Here is a 23,689-nt window from a genome sequence, read left to right as displayed (position 1 = left end):
AAGTAATATACATGGAGCAATAATAAAATACATGGTTTTCTTGTCACTCTATTCAAAGCAGAGTGGCAGAGTAATTCAGTGTAAGAAAAACTCTTTCCTTAAGAGAAACTAAGCTATGAAAAAGTCTTCTCCCCCCCTTTTTTTTTATTTGTTAGAATGTTCAGTTCTACAAGATGTGATAACAAATGCAGCAGCTCATTACTGCTAAACTAAGTGTGGTCTCCACTGATCATTAGACACTTTCTTTGTGTCATCTTGTTGGCTCTTTCCTTGAAGAGTCAACTTGCTAAAGTTTCAGAAAAGCAACACTTTAAGTTGGGTGGGAGAAGAAAAGGATCATTTTCGGGGTAGTGAATTGCAATGGCTTATAGATTCAGTGGTTGGCAGTGCTGATGAGAAGGTGGAGGTGAGTGAAACTGTTCCCAGGACTGGGGGAGAAGACATGGAACTGGGACAGAAGAGAACAGGATCTTAAAGGAATATGTATGCTTATCTATCATCTTGACTTGCTTCAGTAGAACTATCTTGGAGAGGCTGTTGTAGTATTGGACTTTTTCCTGATAATAGGGAAACTGACATAAAATATTGCTAGTTTTATTTTGTTGTGCCTGTTGGACCTGTATTGTGAATGTAGCATAGACAAAGGTCAGAAGAGGACGTGTTTAGAGTTTAAGGCACTGAACAAAGTTTTAAAGATGCGTTTCAGTATTTTAGCTGCATTTGAATTCCCTGTAATCAGATTGGTTCTTGGTGTAATTACAAAAGAGAATTGAATGGAAAATGCTAGTAAATATATTAAATGATCCTGAGGTGGGAAAAATACTTAATTTGAATTGGAATTGTTGAAAATACGTATGTGTACTTTTGTAAACTGATTTGAACTTTGCTCTAACTTAGAAATAGGGCATAGTTAAATTTTTTTTCCTATACTCTTTCCTCTGTGTTTCCTTTCCCTCTCTGAAATAGAAAAGTTTTAATGTTTTTGCTTTCTCCTTTATTTAACAGTTTTCTGCTTGGCCAAAACTGTGATGGCATTGTATTCAGCACTGATGATTATTTTCGTCAGCAAGATGGATATACATATAATGCTGCTCAGCTTGGTGATGCCCATGACTGGAATCAGAAGAGAGGTGTGAATGTGTAAAAGAAACCTTATATAAATTGTGCATATGGTTAGAAAATGGAAATATGGTATAACATTTATGTGTTAACAATATATATGAAACGGAGTAGTGCATAATTAGTATGTAATTTTTTTTTACATTAGATTTTGCACTTGTTAAAGGCTAAGATTTAAAAAGACAAAATCTCTATTCTGTGCTGTGAGCTGTTCATTTTTTACATTTGATAGTCKCATCTTGATGGCAGAACTGAATGTTTTTAACACTTCCATTAATTTTGAATGAGCTTCAGATGGGGAAAAATACTGGAAAAAAAATGGATACTCTGTTGGCTTRTGGCTGTTTCTCACTGAATAGCAAAATGAAAATCTCCAGTTCTATATCTATTTAATCAATGTTTTTGATAGCCAAAAAAAATGAGTGTTAATGCTTTTTTTAAAAAAAAAAGAAAAAGAAAGAAAAGAATTACATACTAATTATACACTACTCCTTCATATCTACTGTTTTTCTGCTGTTTTGTCTAGACAGACAGAACTCTATGATTTGAAGTATTTTGGAAGCTCTTGGTTTTATTTATGTGTGGATTCTTGAAATATATGAAATGAAAACTTCAGGGGAGTGGTAATCCTGGTGGTCAGGATTCTTATCTGATAGGAAGTCCAGATTCACCTTTCATGTAAATCACATCAGCTGCATCAGCTATTTATATATTTGCTTAAAGGTATATGACTACATATTTACCTAGAGCTGTGTAAATTCTCTTCTCAGGATTGTGGAGGAAAACACAAAGATATCCTTTCTTTACAAGTGAAAAAAATAGGTGTCAAAATCAAAATTCATAGAATCATAGAATCAGTAAGGTTGGAAGGGACCTCTAGAGATCACCTAGTCCAAACCTCCTGATCAAGCAGGGTCACCTAGAGCATGTTAGACAGGGTTGCATCCAGGCAGGCCTTGAGTATCTCCAGAGGTTATTTCTTTTTCTTTCTTTCTTTCTTCTTTTTTTTTTTAATGCCAATTTGTATTGGAGAATATGGGAAATGTGAGAAAAATCTTAGGTACAAAAAGACCCATTTTGAGATTTTAGCTGAGCAGAATTTCAAACTGAGCTCTCAGATGTTTACAAGACTGAATTACATACCCTTGATACTGAAGCACTTGTGAAGGCTGTAGTGTCAAGAGCACAGATAYTAGGAAATAGAAGTTTTTTGCCTATGCAACTTTAAATATGAAATCAGTTTCACTCTTGCAGAGTTATAAGCCTTTTAAATTCACTTTTCCAGCTTTGCTATGTCTCCCCTATTTTTGTTGGTCCTGCTGCTTTCTAACTGGAAGTTTTTTGCCTTCCTCATGTTTTTAACAACRTTGATTTGGCAGGTCCAGTTGGATTTGGTTTCCTTTTTAAACTCTATACTGCTTTGTTTTGCTTCTGATAGTGACTATTAAAATTAGTTAGTAGCTTTTTTTATTTTTAAGTAAAACTTTATCTAAGCTGTTAGCATACTTAGCATTCAGATCCAGAGTTGCAACAAAATGAAAAAATACATACTATGTGTTGGAGCTATAACATAGTCTTTCTTCATAGGCTTCTGCAAAGCCTGATTACCTTAATTACTACATTSGCCATTCTCTTGTGTCCTTTATGAATTTGAAATACGTCTTTCTGTTTTTTGTTTTTTGTTTTTTTTTCCTGGCTTCTGACAGCCTGTCAATCATCTTTTCTAGATTCAGGTTTTAAAAAAAGTAAATTTTGTGCCAGATTAATGAAGCCAGGACAATGTATTTGTAGCTTTCTCAATTGTTTCTTGAGGGATTCCTAATGCTTTGTTGAAATGTATATTACCTTTGTTTTTTTAGCTCTCTTCCATCTATACAGTTACTTCTCAGTCTTTTTTAATTTCCTTTCTTCCCATTGTATGAATAGATTACAGATAAATCAAAATATATAAGCTAGATCCCTCATTCTCCACAATCACTTGGTATTTTTTCCCTTGGCATCCGTGCTTCATTCAGTGCACAGAATGCGCAGGTATTCAGTAGAAGTTTTTTTTTTTTTTAATCCTTATCACTCAGTCTGGGTCTCACTTTTCATTTTAATGTGCGCTATTTTAACTTTATTTAATGGAGCATTATGAATTCTCTCAATTTTTTTTGTGTAACAGTAATCATAGCATTTTAAGTTTCAGATATTTCAGTTCTTTTTTCCAGTCCATCATCTAAATTCCCTATGAGCATTAGTGGTTTCATGGTCTGAATTTTACATTGGCAAACTAAGGTACAGTTACTAAAAATATCCTCCCATTTTGATATTAGAAAGATTCTTAATTGATTTATTAAGGCTAAAACAGCCTTGGGTGTATGAAGAGAGACTATTTTAGGCATCAGAGTAGTTTTTTGTGCTGTGGAACTTAATTTCAGATAACCAACAGCTTTTCATGTTTTGTTGTCTGTGCTYCTCCAACTGCACCAATCTGAATTCTGTCCTGCAATCCTTAGGATGCTCCCACTGGGTAAAAAGCAATGTAATCTTCCTAGTCCTGTATTAAAGAGCATGCCACTGCACAAGTATCGTGCTAAACAGGATGTGTCATGACTGCATTCAGTATGCTTTCCGTCAGGTGGAGGTGCTAATTTGGATGTGCCTTCTTCCCAGGTGTGGTTTCATAAACCTAGAAGCAGCTCCTTATTCCTGAGGTTTCTGCCATCTTTTGGATTTGACTGAAATTGAGCAGTGGCTTCAAAAGTCATTCAAGCAGAGAGAATGTGATTGTATTTTTTTTTTAACGTCTTTCAGCAAGATTTCAGAAATGTGATGTCCTTCTGTGAAGATCACATGTTGCTTAATAGTTTATTGAAGAAGAACTCARTACCTGAGCAGAGGTCCCAGTTGTAAAGGAAGCATGTGTTAGCTGGCAGGGCTTGTAAACCTGGAACCAAGACAGGGTTTCATGCTGGGATCTCAATACTGGTACTTACAAGGCCTCAGGCTTTGAGCAGCTCTGCTATGTTGTTTTTGACTTACACATTTCCCATTTATCCCTTTGCATCAATTCACTACCACCTCATTTTTATGTCTCTTGTGGCTTTTTTTTTTCTTCTAATTCTTTTTATTCCTGTATACCTTACACTGCTGTTGATGATTCTATGATCCTTAGAACACTTTGAGTCAGACCAGATAAGTGCAAAAGATTTCTAGGATGCGGTGTGCTTGCATTCACCATCTTATTTGAATTGCATAATTGTTTATTAACTCTCTCTCTATTTTTTATTTCAGCAAAACAAGCAATGGAGCAGGGAAAATCTCCAATTATAATAGACAACACTAATACTCAAGCCTGGGAAATGAAGCCATACGTAGAAATGGTAGGTTTTTACTTTGCAAGCCTACCTTCATGTGTGATAAGCTGGTCTGCTTTGTTCAGAAACATTTCACTTACTGAAATCTTTAGAGACTACTCTTTGATACAATCAGTAACTTGTATGGCAATAATCCAGACTGATAAAAGGATTGATTAGACCTAATTTGCATAGCCTGGCATGAAAGTCAGGACAGGTTTTAGGATAAGTGAAATTCAGCATGTTACCACTGTAGTTAACTATGTATGTTTATTATGGTCTGTAAGCAACTTGTTATAGTCACTGCTATACAAATTTTTGTAAAAGAAAGATACATGTCAGACATTTTTTCTTTCCTTGCTGCAGGCTCTAGAAAAAGGATACAGAGTGGAGTTTCGTGAGCCGGATACTTGGTGGAAGTTTGATCCCAAAGAATTAGAAAAGTAAGGTTTATATTACAGTAATCAATGTTCTTTTACATATTTGCATATATAAAAAGATGTAACAGCATGTATTTTATTCAGCTTCTTATTGAAATAAAAGCTGAACTACAAATAAAAAATATTCTTGTATATTTAAATATGCATATTTAAATATACCTTTAAACAGAAGAGTTGTGGGTATCAACATGAACACASAGATAAATAGAAGTCTTGGCTGCTTGGCCATTGAATTCAACAGTAAAATTTGGTTGGACATGAGTAGAGAAATGATTGACCCATGTAGGAGACACTGTTTTCATAATGAATAATTTAAGTTATTTATAGCAACAAATTTCTTAAAAACTTTATTGAAGCTGTGAAATTAATAGAAGGATAAAAGAGCTTATGGCTTTACAAAGAATGTATCAACATAGTTGATTTGTTCTGTCTACTTTTATGTAAGTATGTGTCAAAGAATAGTCCATTACTAATCAGTAAAGCAAGTTCCTATGTTAAGATTATTCCATTGCAGGATTTTCTGAARCTCCTTCCCAGTCTTCAAAGGATGTGACTTTGAGTGCTGTTGGAGATAGGTTATTGGTCCTGTCAGTTTTGAGAAAGCCTGTGAAGCTATTTAATATTGCTGGTTGATTTATGTTTTGTGTCAGACTTATCTATTTCAGAAATGTATGAAGTATCAGTCCATCCTAGGGAGATTTCATTGTTTGAAAGGCAATGTGATATATTCATGATTTAACTCAGAGTTCTCTTACTGATCATCCTTTTATTTGCTCACAACTGACTTGGTTCATAATTGTTCTCAGCGTTGTAAAATTGCTCCTATAAAGCATCAAGCATGTGTATAATAATCACATTACTGACTTGGCCTTTATTATGTTTATAAATTATAAATTTTATTAAGTTTGTATCTTTTGCTCATAAGCTACCATTAACTTATTTTTAGAGACGGAGTCCTCTCTCTGCATGATGAGATCTAATACAAGTTTTTCTAATTTCGGGCACAGCACTGTTTAGTTAGGGAGCTGTCTTCAGTAATAGGGCACTTCTAAAATGTTTAGTGTGATATTTCCATTGCATAAGACAAATTCATATTTCCCATGAAAATGCGTGTTTTCACATGGGCTTAACAGGTAACAAAACACAAAATGTTTTTGCTTTTTGTTACTATTTTTGTTACTATTGAATTGTATTGCTCAGTCATTAATTGTAGGAGATATTTACAGAAASCAAAATAAAATCCTTTAACTGTGAAGTGCTGCTAACCAATTCCTGTGAGTATCCTACAAATGATGGAAATATTTTAGCTGTTCCAGTTGTTCTAAATATTTGTCCCTTGTCATCAAATTTAATTTACTGAGAGTTCRGGAAAAGTGCTGATGTAAGGTTTGGGATTTTTTTTTCTTTCATTGCTTGCAGGAGGAAGGCTATTTCTTAGGATTTCTTAAAAAAAAAAATAGTGTGACTGGGAAACAGACAAAAATAAAGAGGTTATTGCAGTCCTGGGATTCTCTGTATGATTCTGAGCTGAACATTTTGTGCAGTACTTGGGCAAATGCTAAGTTAATAAATTCAGATAACTTTATTAGTAGTCTGAAGCCTTAAAGGCTACTTCCGTCCTAGAATCATTTAAGACTTTTTTTTCTTTCTAGGAGTTGRAATAAAAAAATACACTAGCTTCTACTTTAGTTAGTTAGCATAGGATTTTTAATTATATTTTGGATACCTCTTCCTTTTATTTTTTTTAAGTGGTGCTGTGTAGTCTGTATCGATGATAACTTTTATCAAGTGATAAAATACACCAGTATTCTAGAAGTCAGGTGTATTTCCAGATGCTGCTTCCTACAGGGGTGTTTCTGCCACCATTTAATGTGTTTTAGACATCTGTGAAACAGCTTCTTCTAAGGACAAAAAAAACTTTCTAGGAGACGAGGTGAATTCACTTAGTAAATTCGTGATGTCAGGAAGTTGACAAAGGTTTTAGCATGGACTAGATGTTAGAGGTGGGGGGGTGTTTTTCAGTATGTCACTGAGGTGCAAATTATATTTAGACTTGTGGGTGATTTTTCTTTCAGTTTATTGTTGAGCATACGACTCTTGTGAAAACATCTTGACTTCACATGCATATGCCTTATGCTCAAGGTTTCCTGTGTGTCCTGTAGACCTAACGGATTTTAGGCTTTCAGAAATCATTTTCAGGAAATCTTGAAAACTGCCAGTCAGAGAACAGACAGGTGGCAAAATGATTGGTATAAGGGAAAGGTTCTCAAGTATTTAAGTAGTATGGAATGAAAAAATTGTTATCTGTCACGCTTGTATCCTTTCAGAGTAACTGCTTAGTTACGAAACAGAAAATAATTGTGCATTTGTTTCAGACTTTTTAGGGGTAACAGGTATCCTATGTAACCTGTGTTTTAGGACAGATGCCATTTCTTTTTCTTTTTTTTCTTTTTTTTTGAAAAAAGTTACTTGCTGTATCTATATACTTAAAGGTGAAATGCAAATGTGCTTTTCATAATTTTTTCTTCAATATGAGCATGAATCTGCAATTTGATATTTACTTTATTGAACATGTGTTAATTGTCTTCAATAATAATGTCCATTAGGATTACTTTGCCGATATATTAATATGCTTTACTTGGCAAGATTTTTGTAGCGTAAAGACAGTTAATAGTGACAAAATTTTACTTTTAAGAATAGATGCTATGTTCATGCAAGCCAAACAAGCTTCCAAAGCATAACTGTCTGTTAGGGGTTTTTGCTAGTACATCTGTGTTTCAGAATGAGATGACTTTATACTCATTCAGCATAGCCATGGTACCAAAAGATGAGTGAAGACATGTCTGAAGAGGACGTTCTGGTATTAAATGACACAGCGCTACAGATTTCCTTCATTTTTTTAATTGATTTCGACRCTTGATGTGATTTTTGCCATTAGTGATTGTATTATCCTGCCTTGTTCTTTAAGGGAAAGTACTAGTTCATTCTTGAAATGATTACATAACTCCATTCAGTTGTAGAAAAATGTGCACTTTGTTTTGTGCTCTTGAGCTGTAATCTTTTTCCAGCAGTACTGAGATATGGAGACTCCTGAATAACTTTGTGCTACCACCTGCTGGCATGAAAGGAYGTGTACTTCCTCTTCTTGGTTCCTTTTGATCATTTGAGTCAAGTGCTTTTTAGAATCCCTGTATCTCTAGGGGATAACTTTTTCCTATACCATTAACCTTGTTCATATTTGTGAATAAAATTAAAGACTGTTAAGACTAGCTAACCAATTCAACGTGCTGCTGCTCCTGAATTTTTTATTTTAACCACAATGTGAAAATGTGCAGCAATTAGACATTGAGCCTGTTGTGATGGTCACTCTTAGTTCTAGTGATGTCTCACGGAAGAGCATTTGTGAGAGAAATACTCCACTTAAATTTTTCCTTCTTGAAGAAGAAAGTTGATAAAATGCATCTCCAGGAGTCAGCTGAATTTTAAATGCTTTTGAGATCACCAATTCTTCTTCCATTCCAGATATGAAACTAGAGCTTACTATCTGCAGCATGATTTGAAACCTCATCAACTTGACATGTACTTTCGTGTTGAAATAATACACACAAACTCCTGAGGAGGGGAAAAAAATCGATCCTGTAAAATGTTTCTATATGGAGTATCCTCTTTCTGCTGTAGCATGTTGTCTCCAAGTATTGATTTCTCCTTTATAGGAAGTCATAAAGTTGATAAGGGGACCCGTGCCCCTTCTGTACCTGTCAGAAAGCACAAAGAGGTGGCCGTATTCCCTAGCGGCATGACTTWCAAATAACTAAGCTTGAACAAGGTTTCTTGGTTTCTTGTGTGATGTGTTTTTCAGTATTTGTTCTTTGAGATTCAGTTCTGTTAGACAGCTGTTAATTCACTGACATACAGTTCATGCATGAGCTTTGTGATTTCTTTTTGACAGAGTCTGAAATTTTCTACTAACATGAATTTTTAGATCCTGTTCCATAGATACTAAGGAGATAAATGCATTCTAATGCCAAGACATATTTTTAATTGCTTTTTAATCAGGTTCTTAATTGACCAAGTTATCAGGGCAAGTAGGAGCTATTCACTAAATATATTTTAAGAGTAGGACAATTCTTTTGGCCTCTCCACCCTTAAGTGAGTTTTAGTATATGTCTAAATTTTCTACAAGCATCAGTAAGAACTTTTAGGTAAAAGTATCACGAGCGTGCAGTTCTGGTCCAGAGCTAAAATTGGTCCTTATTTTGATATGGGAGTTTATTGATGAGAAAATGTTCCATAGTTAAGGTTTTGAAACTATATAGTCATTTTTGTTTTTTGTTTTTTTTAATGCTGTTTCTAAGTTCGGTTGCTTTCGTAAGTTGTAGTCTCATCATTCATCTCTACTCGCTAGCTAGTACACCGTGTAATATCTGATGAATATATAGAAAGCAAAGACCTTTCAGGATTTTTTTTATGTAGATAGTCCTGGTGAGTAATGTTGCATTTCTGCATAAAGAAGAATAGCTGTATTTTTTTTTTATTATTTAACATGTACAATGAAGAATTGTTAAAAAAAAAAAATAAACCTTAACACGTTAAATCATGGAAGAATGAGAATACAGCGTAATGAAATCTGAAATTGTAAATGTTTTAGCATTTTCATTTCGAAATGTATGCAATTACTTGACTTAGTGATGTCTTCCAATTATGTACAGCTTACTGCTAGGTAATGCAGGAAAATGCATTTGGTTCTTTCAGATATGAAAAACAAGACAAAATTTGTGAAATTAGAGTTCTCTGAAAATTTTCTTTTCTCTTTTTTTTTAAAGATTGTAAACATATAAACATACCAGAAAACTTATTTAAGTTTTTATTTTTGTAGGAGGAATAAACATGGGGTCACTCGTGAGAAGATTGCTCAGATGTTGGAACGATATGAATATCAAATATCCATACCTATTGTCATGAATTCAGTGGTACCTCCTCACAAGCAAATACAAAAGCCACCTCTGCAACGAAGACATAGGTGGGGAGGCAATACAGACTCATGGAATTTTTTCAGTATTTCCAATAACTGATAACACAGGTTGCAGTCAGTTAATAAAAATCTGTTACTTGCCATTCTTAAATCTGTCTTCACCTCCAGTAAAATAGTGAATCTTCTGCATTTTAAATAGGCCTATTTTAACACCATTCCCTTCTGGGGATTGTTTCTTTAATGGACTTGCATGTAAATAAAATTGTACATTAAATGTTTTTAAAATATATATTTATTACAGTTGTAATAACTTTGATTTTTAGTAAAGCCTTTGGAATAGTATGAAGTACAGCAGGGCCTTTCTTCATAAACCTAGGACAATGATGTTGTCATATATCAAGTAACTGTTGAGCAGTTTTTTAAAGAGGTTGTATTACATCTTTTAAGCAGAATTAAAGCCCAGAAGAAGAGGTTATTTATGTAATACCTAATTTTAATGACTCTCATTACTCTTTAAGTCTCCTTATCTTTTACCAGATTTTTTTTTAATATAGTTGTTTCCTGGATTGTTGGATGCTTTTATTTTAATTAGCATCCAGAATTTGGGCAATTATTTTCCTCTGTTTTTTTTTTTGTTTTTTTGTTTTTTTTTTCTTTTTGTCTCAGAACTCATCTAGTAGCTGCAGGAACAGTCTGCCAATGCTGTATTCACCAGACTGAAACTATGTAGCTTCAATTATTTTTTGAGTATTTTTTTTCCTTCTCTGTACTAGTATGTAAGTGTGATGGTGCCTGCATACCACCACTGTTTTTGTACTAAAACCACTCAATTTTCCAGTTTCAAAAATAAATTSACATCTGTCTTCCTGAGCCAAGTTACTTAAGTTTAGCACAAAAATGACATGCACAAGGCATTAGCCTGTTAATTCCCAATCCACAGTTGGGATAAATCAGTTCAATAAAAACAGTAGACACAGTTCTGTAAAACTATGTTGCAGTCTTCATTTTGGCATAGCTAATATAATCTGTTTAGCACACATCAAAATACGAGCAAGCACGGAGATTGATTTATTGCTCTTTTAAACTGATAAATGAGTAAGATTTCACTTTGCTTGCTTTCTAACCACTTGCTGTATTAATAAAATGTCTTCATTGTTGTTTTAGAAGTTCAATGTAAGTTTATTTTTAACTTTTTATGATTTTATGTACATGTGTATTATTACTAATCTATTAGTTAAAATAATTTATCTTTAGGCCTACCTACATTTATTTTTCTTATATACTGAATGAATAAGTCTTGAATAGGACATTTTGTCAAGAACATGCTTAAGTAGCTGAAATGTGTCTGTGTGAGTGTGTGTGTTTGAAGGCTTTGGTTTTGATAATTCTAAAGCCAGCATGATTTTTTATTATAGATAGCTTTGGATGGATCCTTAAAAAAATTCTTAAAGTGTGAATAATGGGAAGTTGAAAATTCAGCTATCTAATGAAGTATTTTTCTGTGTTTTTGCATACCTATTGTGCAATTCTAAATTTGAACAACCTAATGTATATCTAAAACAATGCTTACATAAGATGTCTAACTAACTGTCAGAGTTAGTGTGGAGCTTCACATTTTAGTAATTGTTTAATTAATTGAAAAATAATTTTAAAAGCTTCAAGAGTGTATGAGTTATTAATGTTTTAAGCTACTATGTATTTAGAACCTAAAACTTTTCAATGATTTTAAGTATTTTCCCTCATTGTATATTACTTATACCAATTGTGTTACTATTTTTTAGTTTTCTTGGTCATCTCTTTCCATGTCTCAAGAGAATCATGGAAATCATTGTAAATCCTCAGTCATACTTAAATTATCCCAAAATTTTTGTTTTTAAACATGCAAGTGTGCTCTATTTCAACTATGAGGATCATCAGAGGGTTTTTAGAGATTGATTTTATTTATTCATATCTATATTACTTTAAGCCATAATAAAGTGATAATATTTATTGAGGCTTTATGTAATGTTTACACAGTCTGCTAAGACATGACAAAAAAGAGCTCATTATTGGAATTTGATGTTACAAATTTTTTCTTCCATCTTCAGTTTTTAAAGGAGACTGAGATTTTTTTACCAGTATTTAAGTGATATTTAAGTTGTCTTTAGCTGAATTTTTAAAATATAAATAGATGTGCATTATTACTAGTTTAAAAAAGATGCAGCATTGTTGTGTGTTATCTTTTTAATAAGTTATTGATAGATGGTAAATGATATGCAAAGCATGTTGATCAGTGTAGGCTAGCCATTTACAAAGGATACGTAACAAGAGCAGAATGCTTTACAACTTGGTACTGTAATCAAACACTTGTTATAAACTGCTTAATCTTAAGCTATATTTCAAGGTAAGTACAATGACATGGTAAGTGAAAACAATGGAATTACTATCTGATTACTATCTGATTTCAACATTTTGTTTTCTCATCCTTTTGAAACAGAAGTGCAGTTTGAACCTGAATTTCTTTGTTAGAATAAAGCTCCTTAGTAATTGTTTTTTAGGTGAGAAACTAGTTGTACATCAGTTCTATTTTTATAAAGCTAAATGGAGGAAGTTTTCTGTAAGTCGCATTATTTTCAGTTCCCAGAAAAAAATGTGTAGAAGTAACCAGCTGCTCTCTCAAGTATTTAGGAGATGAGGTAGTAGCTAACAGGGGTTGTAAGGGTCAGGTCACTTCAAATCCGTCTGATCTATTTCTATAATAGTGGAGAAGCAACAAGTGGCATTTTTTTCTTTAGTAGGACTGTGACAGTGTCATTATGGATTAAACTTAATAAAAGCATTAGGAAGTATTGGGCCTGAAATAGATCTTCACAGCTTCCTTTTATTTGATAGTGCTGTTTCCCCAGAGACCTAGCTCTTCATTTTTGAGGTAGCTGGTCCTTGACCGTTTAATGTGTGCTTTACTGATACATAATGCTGTTGTAACAATGCCATGTTATGCCAAGTCACGTATTGTACCTATGAAGTATCTTTTTAYTCAATTGCATTGGCAATCTATTTAATGATATTAGATATTTTCCGGGTTTTGAGCTACTAATTGAATTCAGCATCAACTTTTTTCTTTTTGTTCCTCAAATGGATATAAGACTAACTTCTCTTTAATTACATGGATCAGCCTGTTCATCCTTTTCAAATTGGCCTGACATTAACTTTGAACTTATTTTTTTGGAGCATATGGTTGCGTGTTACCTTACCTACTGATTTAAAAAATGTGAATTCAGCAGTGGAGGTTGTTTAATCTCTTCCTGAATTACCAGTAGACTCTAAAGTGAATAAGCAGCCTTTTTTTCCTAGGGGCTTTATTGTATCATTAAAAAAAAAATAGTCTTCATTTAATCATAGACCTATAATAGTGTTAGTCTGTCCTTTTGTTCTTGATGCTTTTGATTGTTTTTGTATTTTTTTTAATCTGTTAGCTATAGGTTTTGCCTGATATGTTTTTCCTTTTCTTTATTTTGCATCTTCTATCTTTCAGTATAACCAGTATTGAGTACATATTCTTATTTCTAGGAATATTTTTTTTTTTGAAATTGCTCTTACGGTTTTGAGGTTAAAGAATAAAAATAGCTTTGTTTTAGAATAACTATACTTAATTGTAACTGGAAAAGAATATCTAGCTAACTCTACTCACCAATTTTATTATGCTTTGTAGAAACAATCACTTCAGTAATGCTGTCAGTTTTAGCATGGCAAGATTGTAATGGGATTTAAATAGGGCTTATTTGGGAACCTGATAGCAACTTGAACTCTGTTACATCCATAATGGGTTACTGAACAGCTAAACCACATCTTGCTCTTACCATGAAGAGTTCCTGAAGGATCATGTAGCTAAGGTAGAGTGGACAGGCTACACAGCTTTTTTCCCCATCTAACACTTTTCCTGATAGCTGCACTTAGAATCTAGGATGAACAGAAGCTTTTCATGGCTAGTGAAAATAAAAGTGCAGACATCTGATCTTTTAACTGAAGTGAGAAAGATGTACAGATTTGAGCTCCATTTTCGGATTATAGATCAACTATTTGGTACTTGCTCCAATTATTCAGTAAGTATACCTGAAAAAGTTTCAAAACTATTAAGTCTGCCATTAGAAGACTGTGCTTACAGCTTTGCACCAAAATTCATTTATCCTTCTTGGTCTTCAGGTGCTAAAAGCTGTGAACTGAAAGTTCTTGGGATTTCAACAACAACAAAAAATACTCTTTCAGGAAGAGAATCTGATTTAATCTTGGTAAAGAAACTGCTTGCAGATTAGTCACTCTGGAGGTTTAGTAGGCAAAGCAGAAAGGATTAAAAGTATATAAAAATTGAATTCAAGTTAGTTACAAGAGATAAGAAAGACACAGAAGTTACATACAGGTGTATAAAAAGAATTCTATACATGCGTGTATAGAAGGCACAGTTGGGCATTATGTTTGGTTCTGTGTTTTTGTTTCAATTCCTTCCAGCAATCTAGACTTGAATTTCTGTTTCTAATACTAAAAATCTTCAATTATGTCCATAATACTGTCCTGTTTCACTGTGGATCTTGAGGAATGGATTTTTTGTGAGTGAAGATACAAAACTATGGCTTTATTTTCTGTTGCTCTACAGAGGAGTGAGCAGTGAGAAGATGAAATTAGTTTACCTCTGCTTGATTAGCCTGTAGTGCCGCTGTTGAAAATGTCCTGCTTTGGGCTTTTCAGTGTTGGTAAGATGTGACACAATGGAGTGAGTCAAGTAGAGGGCTACCAACATGGTCAGGGACCTGAAGCACATGATGTACAAGGAGAGGCTAAGAGCACTGGATTTCTTCAGCTATGAGAAGAGAATATTAAGTCTAAGACAGCTTCTTGCTGTCTGAATCTATCTAATGGGATAATATAATGAAGATGGAGCCAGACTTCTCAGAGGTGATGAGCTAAGAAGCAGTAGACAAAAATTGCAGCATAGGAAATTACAATTGGAAGAAGAAAAATAATCTGCTGTGAGTGTGGTGAAACACAAGCAGAGGTTGCCCGGAGAGCCTCATAAGACCCTCAGTAAATCTACCTTTGTCTGGGTAGCTCTTCTTGAGTTGAACTGCGTAAGCATATGGCTGAAATGCAGCATCCCTGACAAGTAGATCGTAAAGGAAAAGGTCTTTAAAATGAGTAGTGAGGTGGCTCACAGAATTTAATTTTTGAACAAAAAGCTTGTCTAAAACCAAGGGCCCACTCATATTCAATACTGTCTTATATTTGAACCACTTAGATTATATATACATTATACAATATGGTAAATCTGTAAAAGCAACATAACCTTTTTTGTCATTTGGAATGAAAACAGTTAACACYGTAAAGGTAATTCATTATAGATGTGCATGTTTTTTTCCCCACAGCTTTGAACTGGTTTTTAAGCAAGTGGGCTTTGCATTTGCAATGGATAACGTTGTGTCTGGCTGCAGTCTTCACCTCAGTACTTCAACTTCTTGTTTGGAATATAGACCACCAACTTGTTAGATGTGGTAGTGTAATGTGCTTCTGTGTTGCTGAGAGGAAGATGCTTAGGATTTAGTGAGACTTGACAGTTTCATATCCAGATACATCTTGGTGATGTTTGTCCAGAAGATGGTGAAACCTGAGATTGGTGGTTGTCTGGGAAGGTGGGATTTTTCAAGTCTGTTACAGTTGTTAGAAAGTGTTCCTTAAAATCTCAAATAGAATTGTCTTTGTATCAATAGAAAAGTAAGGAGCACAGAAGCTTATGCTGAAGGTTTTCCACCAGTGCAAATTTGACCRTATTTCGTGTGTCTTCAAATGGCTTTTCAATGCAACATATTTCTTGTCTAGCCTGGATGAATTTCAGCCTGCTTGTCTTCATCATTGAGCTGATGTTTTCATGTGTGATAACGTTAATTGTTACTTGAATAACATGATTCATGCTGTGCTTCCCGTCCAGTGCATACATTTGCATTGAAGTCCATAGTGTTCTCTTCATCTAAACATTGACAGAAAGGACTTAAGAGAAAATTAATCCTTTAAAACCTTCACAAATGAGRAAGTGGATRGTAGCGTTAATTTCCTGTCTCTGTATTGTAAGTGCATCCCTTGAAGCTGGATTCATATAATTTGTAGAATTTGCTTAGCATTTATAGTGTGCTTTTTTAACATTGAACCATACATAATGTTGCAGAAAAGTCCAGTAAAACAGCAAATATCCATTAGCATCTGTYAGTACGTGTATTGCTGATTCTGTTTTATGTCCTGGTTAGAATTTTGAATTGCATCAAGTGAAATGCAWGTGTGACACCTAAATGAGGTTGAAAGTGGCTTTTGGGTAACTTCACTTGTTCAGGAAGTAGAGACTTGATAATGGGCATATATTTGACTACATGAACACCTTCAAAGACATGCTTTGGTCAAACCAATTCTATGGTATTCTCTGTGTATACTCTCTATATATCAACCTTACATGTGTCTGGATCGTAACAGAGTATCAACCTGTTGYCTAAATGTACATTGCCTAGAATTATATAAACAAGTCTCTTAAAGAGCTGCCCTAAATTTTATATAATTTCTATGAGCATTACAATAGATTAYTGTCTCATATGAAAGTGAGGATTTAAATCTCACCAGCACTGACAATGCTATTGGGAGCCAAGAATGAATAGTGAGTTACTTCGAGTTGAATTCTATTAGTAGGATCTCTACTGATTTTTTTTTTGATAGGGACATTAATTTACAAAACTGTAATTTGTAAACATTTGTTATGAATCATTTATGACGAAATTCCATAAGATTGGCTGAAAGGCAGTCCTACTCCCACCACTTGCTTTGTCTTTGTACTAGCTAGACATTTACTACTTTTTTCAGTGAGTTAAATTAAATCAGCTCAAAAACAAAATAAGTACTGCATTTTTTTATCATGCTGACTGAATCTAYCCACAAGGAAGTAGATCTGTGCTAGAACCAACAAAAGATAGGTAGTGGAAATGCATATGCAACATCTGGGACAAAGTAGAAGGGAGAACAAGGCTATTTTTTCAGCAACAATGAACTAAACTGGATGCTCTGTTGTCTAATGAAACTTCAGTCTTCAAGGAACRCAGTAACAATGAAGGGCAATTCTTAAAGTATAAGACTCAGATTTTTTTACGTGTGTTGATTTTTTTTTTTCTTTAGTCATTGAATCACCTAATACTAATAGTCCATGTGATTTTGAGGACTCATTAGTTATAGGYAAGATATTGACTTCGATTTCTGTTTGTTGCGGATGTGCAGTTAGATCAAAAGGAAGAGTGAACATTCAGAAAAAGCACTTGGACTTAGCAGGTAAGAAAGATGCCGTGTATTCCCAGTAGATTTTTTTTTTTTCCGGCATAAGCAGCTCTGCTTTAATTTTGATGGTGAACACCCACTCCAGGGATTTTTTTGATTAATGATAGTAGTTAATTTTTTTAAGTAGCATGTACCTTATCACTAAATACTATTCTTATGGTTGCTTTAAAAAAAAAAGAATTACTAAGTCCTCTATATTTCATTACAGCAATCACTGTAGACTTTTTTGATATCAAGTAGATGTTGTCAGCTGAGCTGTATGCTAGAGCTGAGGTTTGTAAAACAGCAAATCTTTGATTAAGTAAACTTTTTTGGTTTTACCACTTTCAAGAGAAAATATGGCAAACTTCTGTAGATTATTTTCTTTGCATATTCTCTGTCAGCTATGGTGAAAATGCATTTCTTTTTCCAGTAAAGAGTCTTGCCTGACTACTGACTGTCAGTCATGCTGAACAGTGCTATTCTGAGCATTAGGTTACAACCTTGAAGACAGTAATAGCAAAAAATTATTTTAATATTGTTTAAGTGGTAGRCTAAAAAGTTTCAGAGTATTGTTAGAAAAATTAAAATCCTATTCCAGCAACATCTTTTGTTGCATTTTTTTCAGATCTGTTATACCTGTTATATTGTGCACTAATAACTGAACTTTTTTAAAAAAAACATAATAGCAAATTTTAAATAACAAGTTAAATTACTTTTTTTTCCCTTTGAGTGTATAGCCTGTGTTAAAAACAAACTACTAACAAATGTCACTGTAAAGAAGACAAGCCTATATCCATACCATATGATTTTACAATAGAGCAAACTCTTCGAAAGAGTTTTAGGTGAGCTCAGAGAAGAAACTTGGATAAAATTAGGCATATTTGTTTTATTAAATGCAAAAAATTCAACATGGTAATGGATATACCCCAATTGGAAAAGTTTTAGCAATGCTGTTGTAGTGCAWTACAGTGTGTTACAGACTTGCTTCTTTGAGAAGGTGTTTGGTTAGAATCAGTTGGGTGAAGAGCAGTTGTTTGGAGGAGTGAAGTCAATTTTGTTGTTCTGTTGTAAGCAGTACCATCGGTTTCCTTTTGTTTTTAGTTTTAGGGTTTTTTTTTCTTTAGRAAATCAGAATCCTGAAGGAAAAGAATTAGACTTTTGCTAAACTGCTGTAGCACCTCTCTCTTTCCAGGGCAGGGCTTTTGAAGTGGCAAGGTKGTTGTGCTTAATCTGAACTATTGAATGTCACTATATGCTAAATCATCAGCCTAGTTCAATGTTTGCGTTTGTTATCATTTTGACTTGCAGTAACTTCAGTGAAATAATAGCTGTTAGTTTCTCTTAATCTCCCATGATATTCTYTTCCCAAGATGTTTCAGTGGATGTTTCTTCTTGCATGCTAAAGTGAAACCTGTTCAGTGTTTGTTCCAGGAGAGGAAGTAAATGTTCTGAACTCTGAGACTTTTTTTTCCTCAKTTCTGCAGGTTCCTCAATACCTTTTAGTGTATCATCCTAACCTAAGAAGGTCTTTTTCARGATTGTCTTGAAAGGGCTTTAAGGCCCTTTAAGATGTTTCAGAAGTTAACTCCCAGGAACATGCTTGAATCAGTGTTATAGAACTTCCTTTCCATGAGCAGCAGCACAAATTCATGTCTGGGAGAAGTGAATAGTAAGTAGGAGTAGACATAGAATAATATTATATGCAGAAAAGTCTATTCCTTTGCTTTTGGATTTCAGCCTCTCTTATGCCAGTGCTGATATTGGCAATGTGATTATTTCTGCAGATGTGTTAAAACAGCACAAGGGCCTTTAGATGTGATACTAAATTCTTCTTGGAATTGGTGCACGTTTTATTCTTCATTCCTTTCAAAAACAAAAGCAGGACATTGTTTTGTATTTCATCAGTATGGGGTTTTATGGTTTTGAAAACTTCAGTGAACTTTGTATTGTTTCAAAAAAAAAAAAAGATAGCCATGTAGTCATGTAATTCTCRTGACTGAAGAGGAAAGTTAACATGAGGATTTAAGACAGCTTTTGTGATTAGTTTATGGTCTGTGCAAAGCTGAGGAATGAGCAATAATCTTTCCAGCCACCAAAGCAGATGTTTAATTCTTATTTGTCTGTTTAATCAAATGATATAACATCTATTCAATCCTAAAACTTATTCTGGCACCCCATGATTCTTYCTGGACAGACAAGAAAGCATGTTTCTGAGTAGGGAATGTATTGTGAGTGGAATTTTGGGGTGAAATTAGTCTTGGCTAATCTTAAGTRTCTGCGGTGTAGATGTCTGCCTCCATATAGAAAATACGATGAGTTGGGAAGGAAGTCAGTTTTCATTATTCATATGAAAGCACCATRTAAGTTTAAATGCCCAACATTTGAAGGAAGTCCTATTCCTTAGTAGATTTTCTCATCTGAATGACATTTCAGGGGAATAAAACTTGTATGCTTTCTAACAGAATATTTTTTGAGATCCACAGTGCTTGCTGCAGCAATATCAAGGAACCAAGACTTTTGAATCCAGTTCCAGTGAAGTGGCTTTGTGGCTATACTGAGGCCTAGAAGGCTGCTGAACTGTTTCCAGCTCAGAGATTCAGACTGCCTGTTAATGATACTGGCATCCCCTCCACAGATACGCACACCTTTTTTATTATTTCTCTTAAGTTCCACAATACCACACTTAAAAGCAGCCAGTGTTAGATATGAATACATAGAAAAAAAAAATAGTTTTACACTGTGATTCTTCTTGCTGTTCCTGTTTATTTTAGTGTATTCTGTGAAGTGATGGCACTTTTTTAGTACAAAAAAAATCGTAAGAGCAGCAGATGTTTGACATGAAGATGTATCAATCAAGCATAACTTTGAAAAGCCAATCTCTCTTTGGAGAGTAGCCTCAGAAGAAGGTACATTTCTGGACTAGGTTTTCCTTACCCATTATCATTTTGGGGTTAGCTGATGCAAGGATCAAGGTAAAGATTTCAGAAGGATCATTGTTAGGGCTATCTGTTGACTTTGAGAAATAYAGACAAAAAAAATGGAGGTGCTGAAAAGAACTGGAAAATTAACCTTACTTAATTGCCTGCAACTAAGTTAATATGTCTGTAGTGTGTTATTCTGGTTCAAATAAAAAGGGGAAGTTTTTTTTTTCTAATAAGTATATGTGCACTCATAATACGTTGAGCAGCAAATCTCAGTTGCTTTAGTCACTGTATCTTCACATTATTGATTTTTTTGTTTGTGTTTTAAAGTGTTTTGAACTTCTGGATGCAACTAATCTGAATATAAACCATTTAATCTTAAAAAATGAAATTTTCTTACCAGATCCTCCATTTAGTTCCTTTCTGCTCAGCATGACATTTCATGAAATTTCAGAATAGCTGTAGCTTTTTAACACTAATACTTAGTATTTATCATTTAAGCATAATTTAGAAAGACATCCAGAAACATGTTGTTTGGTCTTGTAATGATTTTTGATACTTTTTATAAAAGTAGATCTACAATTAATCCTTAACAATTGGATTTAAAATTGATGAGACTGCACCTGTATTTATTTAAATGGGTTTAAAATGTTCAAAAATTGTTTGAACTATTAAGTGTGCATTTATATTTAATTAATATAATTTCTAAATTTGAGGGTTTATCAATTCAAAAAAGCAGATGATCTGTATTTGATAATCATGTCAGTGAAACTTATTCTTCAAATTGAATGCGACATGGATACAATTATTAAAATATATTTTCTTTCACATTTAGTTCTGTTATTCTTCACATAGGGAGACAATTCTAAAGAAGAACCCTAGGCACCAGCTGACAAAAGTGAAGCAGAGGAAAAAGCGAAAAAGAAACAAAAAAATGAAAGGCAATCATACAGAAATTACAAAGAAGTTGTTAGATGGAGCAGCTCATCATCAAATTCCAGATGACCAGGAAACATCAGAAAGTGGAGACGATGACTCAGAAGAAGAAAACAGAAAATCTGTGTGTACATTTAGTGAGGATCCAGGGGATCAAATAATGGGTTGTGAAGAGGGGCCTAATGGTGATAATGAAAGCCTAAAAGCYGCAGTCTTTCCAAGAGAAGGATCTCCTATTACTGGACCTGCAATGTCAACTATGTTGTTGGACGGTGCATTGAAAAGTGAATTGTCTGTAGAAAGTGGCAGTTCATTTCTATTAAATTTAAAAACTGTTTCTAATGAAAACCTAACCAAATATGCATTTGATTATCTGGAAACAGACCAAAGACAGAAGGAAAGTGTTTTAGAAAGCCAGAGCAATTTCCTAAAAATAAATGATGTTAAAAGTTCCATCCAAGAARCAGAATGCAACTGTGCTGATTATAACGTTGTGTTGTTAGGCACAGAAAACAAACTTAACCTGGATCAAATTACGTGTGAACCTGACATAGAAGCTGAGCTTTTAAGTTTGAATGATCAAAAAAAAGAAATTACTCAGTGTTACAATTCAGAAGTACATAATGACATATCTGATGATAACACAGAGGAGAAACATGCATTAAAAGGAGAAGAGAACTGCTGTAATGGCTGGGCATTTTTTTCAATTAATTTACCTACTGAGGAATTGCAACTGGACTTTGATAAACAAGTTTCTCTCTCTTCTTGGTCTGAGGATAAGTTTGTAGGTGAACAAAGACAAAAAAAAGCGAGGAAACCTAAACAGGCTCATGTTAACAGCTCAGCAGAGCTAAATTGCCATCAGTCTTATGAAGAACTAGTAAAGGAAAACCATCCATTGGTAAAGGTAACAGCAACTGAGGAGACCAATAATGTAATAAGCATTGGTCTGTGTGCCTCTCCTGCAGGTGAAATGTGCATCGATTCACTTGTGGAATCCAGGGACGCCTTCACACACCGTTTGAGTCAAGTGAGCACTCCAGGAAACGGTCCTTCACCGCTTACATCCAAGCGGAAAAGATGCAAAAGAATTTTTAAATTGGCACCAAAGTTTAATCTACCAAGACAGATTGCTGCTGTTAGAGAGGAAAGGAAGGAAGTCCAGTTAAGAGATGATATCCCCTCAAAAAGCATTCTAGAAACAGAGCAAAAGAGAATTCTGAACGAAGACTTGGGAGAGGAACATAATGAGAACCTTACATCTCAGGAATATTCTGCACTTTACAATAGCAATGAGACAGCCTGCTCCTTACCCACCTGTGGTGAAGATGCAGATTCTCCATTAGATGATGCTTCATGTAGCCATTTGGGACAATCTGATTCTTCTCCAATGCCAAGTGTTTGTATTATTTCTGGGACAAAGGAGGAACAAGATAGAACTCATAAGCAACAAGTGTTTGATGAAAAAGAGAATGAGAGTGAACAAGCCTCTTCAGAGGTTACAACTAGCAAACCAGATATTTTGTCTTCCGTTAAGGTGGTTTCTGAATATCCAGAAAGTTCTAATGTGTTGGAAGCCTGTAGTGAAAATACGCACAAAGCAGATGACCCTGAGCCATCAGAGGCTTCACAGCTCGAAGATGAGCAGGATKTGAACAACAAACCTAATTTTCTGGGACTTCCCTTATCATTAGGATTTGCTTTTCAACTTGTGCAGCTCTTTGGTTCTCCAGGTCTTCCACTGGGTAATGCTCTTCTTACTACGTCAGTGTAAAAAACCCTGAGATTAAATATTCATTTTCAGTGAAGGTAACAATCAAATTTTAGCCTTATTGTAAGGAATGACTGCTTTCTTGGTGAAATTCACCTAAACTCTTCTTCAAATTCTGTCCAAGTTGTCATTGGCATTGCAACTAAGAGGGCATCTGGTTTGGCCTCATTTTTGCAGTCTCGTTAGTAWTGATGGCTTGTTAACTTGAAATCCAAAGCATGAAGCTCTTGTAGATGTATTGCATTAATTACATCATGTTGAGTAAGATTTTAATAGTTGATTGCAATATTACGTGAATACATGATRCAAATTGTTTACTCTTATGTTTATATACTTGCTTTTATATTTCACGTTGTTCGAATAGTGCCGTTCCCTTACTTAGTAAAGTTCTCAGACTTTTATGTGGCTTAGATACTCTTGAAAACCTTTCTCAGAATCCAGTTTAATTTGAAATTGAATATCAAACTTGAAAAAGACATTTTCTAATACTGAGTATATTCTTCTAATCATACGTGGTTAAAAAGCATCACAGGTGTGTATGTTTTGTTCCAGAGCTCCAATTGTCATGTTGTACTTCCAGTTTAATCATTTTAATTTGGTAGTTTTAAATATGACAGTCAGTCATCAAAGGATTTGTATGTGGCAACTGTGATTTCCAAATYAATGCCAGCTAACRTAACTACACATAACTGTAGCCAGCAACAAGAAGAAATGTTTGGAAATCACTGTAGTATATTATGCTGTATATACCCCTGCTGAAAGGTGAGAAAATACTAAATTCTAAGTTTCATCTGTAAAAAAAACTCTGAAAACTTTTGGGCCCAAATTTGATGAGATGATTCCTGTGTGAACAATTCTTTTTTTTTTTTTTTTTT

The 23,689-nt window shown here is 34.2% G+C and overlaps 1 protein-coding gene across 4 annotated transcripts in view; it reads left to right on the top strand.

Moving 5' to 3' along the window:
* LOC146586792 (uncharacterized) overlaps positions 1-23,689 on the top strand; it is a 44,676-nt gene that overhangs the window by 11,279 nt on the left and 9,708 nt on the right. For all 4 annotated transcript variants that reach the window (XM_085320702.1, XM_085320700.1, XM_085320701.1 and 1 more), the window contains exons 3-7: positions 1,006-1,130; positions 4,396-4,484; positions 4,824-4,900; positions 9,774-9,917; positions 20,963-22,788. In XM_085320702.1, coding sequence (XP_085176828.1) covers positions 1,006-1,130; positions 4,396-4,484; positions 4,824-4,900; positions 9,774-9,917; positions 20,963-22,788 — 2,261 coding nt within the window. The remainder of the gene's footprint in view (positions 1-1,005; positions 1,131-4,395; positions 4,485-4,823; positions 4,901-9,773; positions 9,918-20,962; positions 22,789-23,689) is intronic.

Source organism: Rhea americana, unplaced genomic scaffold (genome assembly GCF_003343005.1).
Source record: "Rhea americana isolate MKP2758 unplaced genomic scaffold, rheAme1 scaffold_65, whole genome shotgun sequence".
Taxonomy (NCBI): Eukaryota; Metazoa; Chordata; class Aves; order Rheiformes; family Rheidae; genus Rhea; species Rhea americana.
Note: the sequence above shows the minus strand (reverse complement) of the source record. Positions and strands in the feature narration are given on the sequence as shown.